This window comes from Aquarana catesbeiana, linkage group LG07, assembly GCF_042186555.1.
Source record: "Aquarana catesbeiana isolate 2022-GZ linkage group LG07, ASM4218655v1, whole genome shotgun sequence".
In the NCBI taxonomy this organism is placed as follows: domain Eukaryota; kingdom Metazoa; phylum Chordata; class Amphibia; order Anura; family Ranidae; genus Aquarana; species Aquarana catesbeiana.
This window is the reverse complement of record NC_133330.1, coordinates 266518530-266530832: the sequence shown is the minus strand read 5'-3', so window position 1 is coordinate 266530832 and position 12303 is coordinate 266518530. Positions and strand designations below refer to the sequence as shown.

Genomic DNA, 12303 nt, shown 5'->3' with positions numbered 1-12303 from the left:
TGAGATTAGTGGCAGTGGTGGTGAGGGGGATAGGGATGAGACTAGTGGTGGTGGGGGGATAAGGATGAGATCAGTGGTGGGGGAATAGGGATGAGATTAGTGGCAGTGGTGGTGAGGGGGATAGGGATGAGACTAGAGGTGGTGGGGGGATAGGGATGAGATCAGTGGTGGTGGGGGGATAGAGACGAGACCGGTAGTGGTGGAGGGATAGATGAGACCAGTTGCAGTGATGGTGGGGGGGATAGTGATGAGATAAGTGGTGATTGGGCGAGGGGGTATAGGGATGAGATGAGTGGCAGAGCCTATGCCACTGATCTCATCCCTACTCCCCCCATCCCCCAATCACAACTGCTCTCATCCCTATCAGTAAGCGGTGGTGGTGGTAATTGCTTGCTCGCTCACTGTGTTAGTTGATTCCTTCCTTCACATGCCCCAGGGATTCCTTTTGCTAACGGGGTCTCCTTGAAGAGCAGAAAGCTTCTCCTCCTGCACTCTATTGGCTGTCAGCTGACTTTCTCCTTTTATTTTCCGCCTCCGGACATGGCTTCTCTCTGAAGCTATGGGTGGAGATGATGGGGGGTGGAGCGAATAGGCGGGGAGGTCCGCAGTGACAGTGCTCACCCGGAGCCTCCTTTCAGCCGCAGTGAGTGTATTTCCATCTCTTGCCGGCTCTAAATAGGATAGGTGGCGCACGGGTGGAGAGTGGCGGCCACCCCCCCATCCCGCAGTGGCGGAACGGACGCCCCCCTCCCAGTGGTGGAACTCCAGGGCCCAGTTGCAAGTTCCACTTTGTCTAATGACATGTGAGTGTCATTTTGAAGGGAGTCACATTAGGGAGATTTCCTTTCACTTCCTTTCCCTTAGTTAAAACAGGGAGTGAGTGAAAACCCCTCCAAAGACCAGGTTGTCACCAAGGTCACCAGAACTAGTGTCCAAATTAGAAGATTTCCCCTTAGTTAATGTCCCGGTGTTCTGACAAAATAGGCAACTCGGCAGAATATCGAACCACGTTCATCCCCGTTAGCCGCTGTGCTGTGAAAACAGTCAAATGTTCCTTTACCTGACTGCATTCAGTTGCCGCTGTTGTGTCCATACATAAATTCGTCAAAATCTGCAATTACTGTGTGTTTTAAGAAACCGGAAGTGACGTGGTTTGATATTCTGCCCAGTTGCGTAATTTGTCAGGACACAGGCCCTATTCCATTAGAAAATTAAACCTTTCATTTTCCTTGTTTTCCGCTATGAAAAGAACCTCTCTAAAGATAGTAAAGGGATAAAGTTGAGTGATGAGTACACGATTCATGTAGCTGGTGTATATGTGGAAAGAGTGAGGCGTGGGAGTTTGGGGTACATGGTCAATGGAAATATTACTGTGCCCAGTGAGAAATAGTTTGGTGTTTTATTGTAATCATTTTTTGTTTTTTGTTTTTTAGGAATCACTGGGAATTGCTAAACCCCTTGCAGACACTCTTTGTTTAGTGGTAAGGTCAAAATTGTATAATAACAACTGAAGCATTTTGTTAAATATAATATTATTTCTTATGTAATGCTTGGTCATTTTTTTATTAACATTATTTGGTACATTATTGTATTGAATTATAAGTAACTATAACAAAAAACTGCATTTTACCTATGCATGTCTGTTTACGGTATTATATGTAGGTTTACATAATTAATTAAAATATTACTTTAATTACCTGTACATATATATTAATTAGAAATAATATTCTTCAATAGGTTGGTGGAATTTTGCAATCAGAATGTGTCCAGAATGCTCTTGGGGTATGTAAATATATATAGAATATATAGAAGCACCAGACTTTGCGCTCTCCAGTTTTAGTAAATCATCCCCACTATCTCTCAATACCTCTAAGGGTTCTCCTTGAGGCTAGAACTAGCAATCTCCCAATGTCCGCTCACACATGCATACATACTTACACACATACATACTTACTTACAAACATACATACACACATACTTACTTACACACATACTTACATACATACATACACACATACATACTTACATACATACATACATACACACATACTTACTTACACACATACTTACATACATACATACACACATACACACATACTTACTTACACACATACTTACATACATATATATACACACATACATACTTACTTACATACATACACACATTTAAGGAAGGGAATAATTATTGCGCTACCCTAAAAAATGAGGATGGACAGTGAGTGAGTAAGCTGCTACAAACCATGTGACAAGAATGAATACCATATATTAAATAAATGTAGCGCTAAATCAACTTGTATAAGTAATAAATGTGCACGTGCATATAATGTCCCAAATAATGCCGTGTGGCTGTCAACACAAAAGTCCACAATCAGGGTAAATGAACCATGGGGCAATACATGCAACTTCTCAACGATGTACTCAGAAGTCTTCAAGGTAAGTAGAAGGATGGAATACGCTTACCAGCTGTGTTGGATTCTATTGCCATAAGCATAGAATCAGTAAGACTTTGTGCCACCAAGGGCAGAAACATGAGGTGATGGAGGCAAGGGTAGAGCCTCTATGGTGGAGGCAAGGGTAGAGCCTCTCTCGGCTATGGATGTCCCTTCTGGTCCACTAGAACTGGGTCAAAGATGATTTCCACAGATCAATAGTTAACTATTGATCTGTGGAAATCATCTTTGACCCAGTTCTAGTGGACCAGAAGGGACATCCATAGCCGAGAGAGGCTCTACCCTTGCCTCCACCATAGAGGCTCTACCCTTGCCTCCACCATAGAGGCTCTACCCTTGCCTCCATCACCTCATGTTTCTGCCCTTGGTGGCACAAAGTCTTACTGATTCTATGCTTATGGCAATAGAATCCAACACAGCTGGTAAGCGTATTCCATCCTTCTACTTACCTTGAAGACTTCTGAGTACATCGTTGAGAAGTTGCATGTATTGCCCCATGGTTCATTTACCCTGATTGTGGACTTTTGTGTTGACAGCCACACGGCATTATTTGGGACATTATATGCACGTGCACATTTATTACTTATACAAGTTGATTTAGCGCTACATTTATTTAATATATGGTATACACACATTTACTTACACACATACTTACATACATACACACACACATACATACTTACTTACAAACATACATACACACATACACACATACATACTTACTTACATACATACACACATACATACATATACACACATACATACATGCACACACACATAAATACATACATACATACAAACATATATACACACATACATACATACATACATACATACACTGCTCCTGTAGCAGCTTGTCTCCAAGGGAAAGGAGCCCAGAATTATAGACAGCCCCTACACTGAAAGGGTTGTGCACACCTACAAAAATCAGGACACCCATGCGATCCGATTCTAGTGTGGGTAAAAACAAGTCCCTGCACTATTTCCTGTGCGAATCCAATAACCCAACTGTATGGCTGAACTCGCATTGCTCAGAGATCGCATGTGATGGGCACCTGCGGTGCGGGTGCGAATCACATGCGATCTCTGAGATTGCGCTAGTGTGAACCCAGGCTTAAATCTGATTGGCTCCATTTGAGTGAAAGTGGAGAGAAAGTTTGTCATAGACACTTTTTCTTAATAAATCTACTACATCTACTGTTATTTGTACATATTTAAAATTAAAGCGTGTCTCTGGTCAAAATGTAAAATCACATTCATTTCATTATTGTATCTTGAAGTTTGTAAACTTACTATGGGAAGAGGCCCACACATTTACTTCCTTGAGTTCTGTGACATGTAGTCACTGTGCCCTGTGAGTAGGCACTGCTGTGTCACATATTTCACAGTCTGCATTCTGATCTACAGGGGTTTTGAGAGGAGGAGTTTAACCATTTGCCCTCCGGAAGGTTTTCCCCCTCTTCATGACCAGGCTATTTTTTGCTATACGGCACTTTGTTAATATAACTGACAATTGAGCGATCGTGCGACCCTGTAACAAAAAAAAAAATGTATGTCCTTTTTTCTCCCCACAAATAGAGCTTTCTTTTGGAAGTAGTTGATCATCTCTGTGTTTTTTTGTGTTTTTTGCGCTATAAACAAAAAAAGACTGACAATTTTGAAACAATACAATATTTCTTACTTTCTGCTATAAAACAAACTCAATAAAAAAAATTGAAATAATCAAATGTCTTCATCAATTTAGGCCAATCTGTATGCTGCTACATATTTTTGGCAAAACAATCCCAAAAAGCGTATATTGATTGGTTTGTGCAAAAGCTATAGCGTCTACAAACTATGGGATAAATTTGCGGAATTTTTATTTATTTTTTTTACTAGTAATGGTGGCGATCAGTTATAGCGGGACTACGACATTGCGGCGGACAAATTGAACACAAAGTGACACTTTTTGAGGGCCAGTGACATTATTACATTGATCAGTGCTAAAAAAAAATGCACTGTCACTGTACTAATGACACTGGCAGGGAAGGGGTTAACTTCAGGGGCGATCAAAGGGTTAAAAGTGTTCCTAGGGAGTGTTTACTAACTGTGGGGGGTGTGCTTTTACTGTGAGAAGGCAGAGATCCGTGTTCCTGCTTAGTAGAAACACAGGATCTCTACCTCCCCTTGTCACAGAACGGCAATTTGCCTTGTTTAAATCGACAAACCGCCGTTCTGTCTCTCTCAGGAATGATTGTTGGACATCGGGACTGCTGGACCTGCTGATTGGCTCCCGCTGTGTCCAATCACAGCGGGACCTGGTTGCTGGTGGTGCGTGTGTGCACCCCAGACCTGGAGGTGCAGAATCACGTATAGGTATGTGATTCTGCGCAGCAGAGCTGCCTTGCAGCTGTATATATACAGTATACAGTCAGCAAGCAGTTAAGGAGGTGGAGTCAGTGCAGGATTTACTGCTACATATAGTTCTTGGAAATTAAAAGTAAGGGGCAGAGGAGAAGCTGCAAAGCATGCAGGGAATCCAGGAAGTTGTGGAAAGTAATGGCCAACAGACAGGCAGCACTCACAACATCTAAGAAGATTCTTTAAGTAATCTTATATTGGATTGCCAAAAATAACAATTGTTTGTATTGCTATTACAATGCTATAAAATGAAAGTGTATACTGTGATCATAGATCTCCTGTAATAGATTGGAATGGTTTTATGGATGTGAATTGTTTTGTGAACTGTTCTATTTCATTTCAGAATCTTGCTCCAAGTGTAGTACAAGATCTAACCGTTATTTATTGTAAGGTAATATGTCATACCATCTGAAATTAAATTTTTTATATATAAGTGTTCAGTGTTTTTTTACCCAATGTCATAGTTGCCAACTGTCCCGGATTTCCCGGGACATTCCCGGGACTTACTCTCCATTCACAAATTTTTTGTGTCCCGGGAAATGTCCCGAAAAATCCGGTTTTTGATTTTTGCCGAGAGGTCTGCGGCCGGCGGAGACATTGTCTCCGCCGGCCGCCATCTTGAAGAAGCTTGAAGACGGCTGGGGGGGGCTAAACGGAGCTCCTCCGACGTCGCCCACCCTCCGCCCCGCCTCACTCCGCCCACCCTCCGCCCCGCCCCGCCTCACTCCGCCTAGCGGGGCTGGCAGCGGGGCGGGGGTTTTGCCATGCATGCGGTATTCGAAAAGACCGGTGGACACCTCTGAGGTAGGGGAGGGGGGGAGGGGGGGCGCACGCCGCTGTGGGAATTTGTAAGGGGAGCTCCACTGGGGGACACCTGATGTGAGGGGGGGCTCCACTGGGGGACACCTGATGTGAGGGGGGGCTCCACTGGGGGACACCTGATGTGAGGGGGGGCTCCACTGGGGGACACCTGATGTGAGGGGGGGCTCTACTGGGGGACACCTGATGTGAGGGGGGCTCCACTGGGGGACACCTGATGTGAGGGGAGGGCTCCACTGGGGACACCTGATGTGAGGGGGGGCTCTGCCGGGACACCTGTTGTGAGGGGGGCTCTGCCGGGGACACCTGATGTGAGGGGGGGCTCTGCCGGGGACACCTGATGTGAGGGGGGGCTCCGCCGGGGACACCTGATGTGAGGGGGGGCTCTGCCAGGGACACCTGTTGTGAGGGGGGGCTCTGCCGGGGACACCTGTTGTGAGGGGGGGCTCTGCCGGGGACACCTGATGTGAGGGGGGGCTCTGCCGGGGACACCTGATGTGAGGGGGGGCTCTGCCGGGGACACCTGATGTGAGGGGGGGCTCTGCCGGGGACACCTGATGAGAGGGGGGGCTCCACTGGGGGACACCTGATGTGAAGGGGAGCTCCGCCAGAGACACCTGATGTGAGGGGGGGCTCTTTCAGGGACACCTGATGTGAGGGGGGGCTCTGCCGGGGACACCTGATGCGAGGGGGGGCTCTGCCGGGGACACCTGATGCGAGGGGGGGCTCTGCCGGGGACACCTGATGCGAGGGGGGGCTCTGCCGGGGACACCTGATGCGAGGGGGGCTCTGCCGGGGACACCTGATGCGAGGGGGGGCTCTGCCGGGGACACCTGATGCGAGGGGGGGCTCTGCCGGGGACACCTGATGCAAGGGGGGGCTCTGCCGGGGACACCTGATGCAAGGGGGGGCTCTGCCGGGGGCAGGCGACGTGGCTAGTGACACGCTCAGGGCTCCCACTGATTCTGCATTATGGTGAGTTGAATGATTTCATTTTATATTACAATGTAATAATAGAAATACTGCACTTCAATCATCCTGACACCATAACAATCATGGTGCTGGGATGATTGAAGTGCTAACACCAGGTGTTTGGAGTATCTTTATCTGCTGATTGTTAAACTTTCTAGAATACACATATTTTTATTGTGTAGGATCTGGGGCTGCTGTCCCGTCATTTCCCTCTCCCCCTCTCCCCCTTTCCCTCTCCCCCTCTCCCCCTTTCCCTCTCCCCCTTTCCCTCTCCATCCCTCATTCATCTCAGACTCTAACCACACCCTCTTGTGCCACGCCCATTTAAGCCACGCCCACCATGGCACGTAAACCACGCCCATTTTTCGGCGCGGTGCGCAAAGCGCGCCGCACTTGTGTTTTTTTTTTTTTACTGAGCCACGCCTACAAATGAATGCCCCACCCCCTAATTATTGTACGGCTCCGCCTACAGCCACAAAAGTGTCCCACTTTTTTTTTTTACAATGTTGGCAACTATGCAATGTATACATTACATAAACTTTCATCAAAACATTTGAGCTGTTTTTTTTTTTTTTGTAGCGTTTCTGGTTCTGTTCTCACCCATCTTGGAGGTTGCGCTGCTCCTTTGCATCTTCCCACCACTTCTTACTGTATTTTTATAATGCAAAATAAATCAAAATCAAACTTATAATTCTTCATAATTGCTATGGCACATGCTGAGCCCTACAACACAAGCACAGAAAGCTTCCAACCAAATCCACAAAGAATATAGGCATCTGCTAGGTAGTTCCACTCTCCAGCATCCACCAAAAATGGAAATATCAGGGAATAACACAGTTCTGAACTGTTGTATTTTTCTAAGCAACTTCACTATTTAATAAAAAAGAATGAGTGGGATATTTCCCAAATTGGCAAGAATATTATAATTGTTCACTGTGTAAGGCCCGGTTCACACTTGTGCTATGCCAGACATCGCATGTAATTTGCAGCGCACTGCTGTTCACATTACGTGTGATGTCTGTGCGGTGCGATTTCAGGCATACAGATAGTATGGCTGATATTGCACTGCATTCGGTCCAAACACGCACAGGACCCTTTTTTCTGTTCGGACCAGAATCGGATCGCATGTGTGTTCACACATATGCGATCTGATTCATGTCCGAACTGTCAGTTCGCAGTGCGATACGCGGGTTGAACTGGGGGTGTCGTTAACAATGTATTGACACTCCCCAGCAGTTCACATATGGCAGTGTGAACTGCCATGCGAGTCGGTGCGATGCGGGAACCCGCAGTGGATTCGCAGGGTCCTCGCATCGCACAAGTGTGAACCGGGCCTAAGAATGAGTTCATTTCTGCATTCAATTTGTATCCTTATAAAACCGATTTACTTCTATTGGTTAATTAAACCAGGCTTAGAAGGGCCGTATAAATACAATTTAGGTGTCTAAGGTAACATCAGTGCTGAGAAGCTGGCACCATTTGGGGACAATAACCTGTGATAGTCTTTAGAATGATCTCTGTGTTCCTGTAGAGCACTTTGTATTGTGTGCCCAGTCTGTACATGGGGCTTCCAGTTCTGCCCAAGCAGAGATTAAGTCCCCTTCTTCTGGTGTTACAATGCAATATATTGCAGCTTACCAGTCCTTAGATGTGGTGGCTGCATTAGTTTTTATTTTTCATGCTTTTACCTTAATATTCACCTGGTGTTTCTTCCAGTAACACACTTCCTGTCATAGGGTGACAATGCTCACTCACTATATTGTATCTACAGAGGAACGGTCTTGTCACCCTAGGCTGTTCACTTTTGATGTAGACCACAGAAAAGTCCCCTTTACCACACCTTCTTAACATAGAGGAGAGATTTTCTGTAGTCCACAAAAGTACACTTTCAGTGCAGCAGAGGCAGAGTGCACACAAAGGCTGACGGTACTTGTAGGCATTCATTCGCAGCACTCTGTAAATGAATGACGTAGTCAGACTGCGCTCTTTTCAAATTGTGACAGCAGTTGCGGAGAGAAGATCCCCAGCCTGCTGCCACAGGGATGGGGGGGATCTGGGGGAGAGCTGCAGGAGCAGGAATATGTTACATGTTCCACCCTAAAAATGTATAGAACATGGAACATGTTCCCAAAGGTGAACTTATCCTTTAAGTCCTGCCCTGGTGGTTTAATTTTCAAATGAACTGAAGTTGGGCTTTGAGATCTGACGATTATAGATGAGTAACAGGAGGCGGGTTTTGTGCTGTGAGTGGAAGGGTATCATTTCAATAGACTGATGTCAAGGCCTGAGCTCAGGATCATAGGGGTTCCACAGAGACAAAATCAAAGATCTAATGCTGACAATGATCCTGAAAGAAACATTTTGATGCCTGCATTTCAGCATTGCTTTTTCTTTAGAAACATTGATGGCCAAGTTTGATTCACTGTAACCGTGATTTTCTCTCTAAATCATGTGAACAAAGGAAATAAGTCTATTAGCGGTACAGATACTCCTCGTTTAACGACTTACCTGTTTAACAACCACTAGGAAGTATGACCAGCTCTCCCCACCCGAACGTTGCGCATCATTGTATTGTACAGTACAGAAGTTTGTGTTCTGTACTTATGCAAATTAAAACAACGTTATTGAGCTGGAGTTGTGTGTTTAGATCTTTTTTTTCACAATACAGTACAGTACAGTAGTTAAGAATGCTTAAAATAATGTTTACTTGTGACTTCTCGTTTAGCAACCAATTTGTTTAACGACCTGGTCCTTAAGTGAGGAGTACCTGTATTTTAAATGCCATGATCATTGCACTGGAAAGAAAATGTTAAAGAAGTCTTAAAACAGCAAGTGGTTATAGTTTTTTCTGTTTCATAGGAAGGGGATAGTGAAAAAGAGAGTGCTGGAAAAGTTGCGGATATCCTGGTAAGAACATTTTACAATGCAAACCTCTATATAAGAAAATCAGCTGGGAGTTAAAGGGAAATTAACATGTGGAATATCATGAAATGACATATGAAAAGTGTTTCAACCAATCAATAATCATCTCCTAACCTACTGTAATGTGTAAAAATGTGATTGGTTGGAGATTTTAAAGCATTTTGTAATTCCTGTTTACTTTACTTAAAACGTCTTCTTGGATAAGCCCACAAGCCTCCAAAAAAAAATTGAAATATACACTAATGCTGCGTACACACGACCGGACTTTCCGGCAGAAAAGGTCAGACGGAATCATTCCATTGGACATTCCGACCGTGTGTGGGCTCCTTTCGAAAATTCTGACGGACCTAGAAATAGAACATGTTTCAAATCTTTCAGACGGAATCAGTTCCTATCGGGAAAACCGCTCGTCTATATGCTATTCCGACGGACCAAAAACGGAGCAAGGGCAGCTATTGGCTACTGGCTATTGAACTTCCTTTTTCTAGTCCCGTCGTACGTCATCGCGTTCTAAATGATCGGACTTTGGTGTGATCGTGTGTGGGCAAGTCCGTTTCAGCGAAACTCCGTCGGAACCCTGTCGAAAAAACTGAGTTCGTTCCGAGGGAAAGACCAGTCGTGTGTATGCGGCATAACAGAGGTGGTTCTAGGCTTTGTGAGGCCTTAGGCAAAACTAAGACATGAGGCCCCATTCACACCCATATTGGGAAAAATAATTCAAGCGATAAAAAATTAACTGTGTAAATCGCCTATATTAAGAGCCTTAAATACCATGAACTATGAATTCACAGTTTCTAAAAATTTCTCTAACCAATTATTCTTTAATCAAATATCATTAAACATAGGGTATTTGTGTGTGTATATATAGATATATATATATATCTATATATATATATAGATATATATATAGATATATATATATATCTATATATATATATCATTTTTTTTTTTTTACATCCATACAAATATAGATACAATTTGTGCAGCTGCTACTAGCAATGTGTTTAAGTTATAACAAAAGTCAAACATATTTCTCCATTTACATGAGGGTCAGGTTAATATAACCCACCACAGAGTTCCCCCTTACATCAGAGTCTGTCTGTTTCCCCCTTACAATGCAAGGGGAAATTTGATGTAAAGGGGAATGCTGCAGACTGGTGTAAAGGGGAACTCTGATGTGAGGGGGGCTCTGGTGACCAGAGATCACCTTATATCAGAGTGCACAGCATCCCCTTTTTTCATCAGAGATCTCCTTTACATCAGGGTCCGCAGAGTTCCAACTTGCATCTAAAACAGGAACTCTGATATGGAGGGGACTTTGGTGACCACAGACTACCTTCCACAGAGTGAAGGTAAGCAGGGGGGGGGGGTGTTACTGATATCAGGGGGAACTTTTATATCAGTGCCCCCTTCCTTACCTTACTGTATTCACTCCCCCCTTACATGAGTGATCCCCCTCAGACTATCCTTCCAGCGCTGTCACTGACCTCCTCTCTGGTGCACCTTGCAGGGCTCAGTCAGACGGCCCCCTCTGGGCTTCAGCTTGGTGGCTCTGGTTTCACCCTTACATAGTTACATAGTTGGTGAGGTTGAAAAATGACACAAGTCCATCAAGTCCAACCTATGTGTGTGATTATATGTCAGTATTACATTGTATATCCCTGTATGTTGCGGTCGTTCGGGTGCTTATCTAATATTTTTTTGAAACTATGCCCCCCCGCTGAGACCGCCTGTGGAAGGGAATTCCACATCCTTGCCGCTCTTACAGTAAAGAACCCTCTATGTAGTTTAAGGTTAAACCTCTTTTCTACCAATTTTAATGAGTGGCCACAAGTCTTTTTAAACTCTGCGAAAAAGTTTTATCCCTATTGTGGGGTCACCAGTATGGTATTTGTATATTGAAATCATATCCCCTCTCAAGCGTCTCTTCTCCAGAGAGAATAAGTTCAGTGCTCGCAACCTTTCCTCATATCTAAGATCCTCCAGACCTTTTATTAGCTTTGTTGCCCTTCTTTGTACTCGCTCCATTTCCAGTACATCCTTCCTGGGGACTGGTGCCCAGAACTGGACAGCATGCTCTAGATGCGGCCGGACCAGAGTCTTGTAGAGCAGGAGAATTATCGTTTTATCTCTGGAGTTGATCCCCTTTTTAATGCATGCCAATATTCTGTTTGATTTGTTAGCAGCAGCTTGGCATTGCATGCCATTGCTGAGCCTATCATCTACTAGGACCCCCAGTTCCTTTTCCATCCTAGATTCCCCCAGAGGTTCTCCCCCAGTGTATAGATTGCATTCATATTTTTGCCAACCAAATGCATTATTTTACATTTTTCTACATTGAACCTCATTTGCCATGTAGTTGCCCACCCCATTAATTTGTTCAGATCTTTTTGCAAGGTTTCCACACCCTGCGGAGAAGTTATTGCCCTGCTTAGCTTAGTATCGTCCACAAATACAGAGATTGAATTGTTTACCCCATCCTCCAGGTCATTTATGAACAAATTAAAGGGGATTGGTCCCAGCACAGAACCCTGGGGGACCCCACTACCCACCCCTGACCATTCCGAGTACTTCCCATTTATCACCACCCTCTGAACTCGCCCTATATTATCCTCTCCACAGTCTACACACATCTGACTCCTCACGTGACCCCCGTCCTGGTAGCACTCCTGCTCTTGACTCCTCTGTAGCCCCCCCCCCCCCCCCCCCAGAGACTGCAGGCATGATATAGGAGCTGGTC

At 44.8% G+C, this 12303-nt stretch overlaps 1 protein-coding gene across 3 annotated transcripts in view; it reads left to right on the top strand.

The window, feature by feature from the left end:
* The window catches only part of LOC141102544 (ranaspumin-like), an 88686-nt gene that overhangs the window by 25884 nt on the left and 50499 nt on the right, over nucleotides 1-12303 (top strand). For all 3 annotated transcript variants that reach the window (XM_073591469.1, XM_073591468.1, XM_073591467.1), the window contains 4 exons: nucleotides 1434-1481; nucleotides 1738-1782; nucleotides 5194-5241; nucleotides 9501-9548. In XM_073591469.1, the coding sequence (XP_073447570.1) occupies nucleotides 1434-1481; nucleotides 1738-1782; nucleotides 5194-5241; nucleotides 9501-9548 (189 nt within the window). The remainder of the gene's footprint in view (nucleotides 1-1433; nucleotides 1482-1737; nucleotides 1783-5193; nucleotides 5242-9500; nucleotides 9549-12303) is intronic.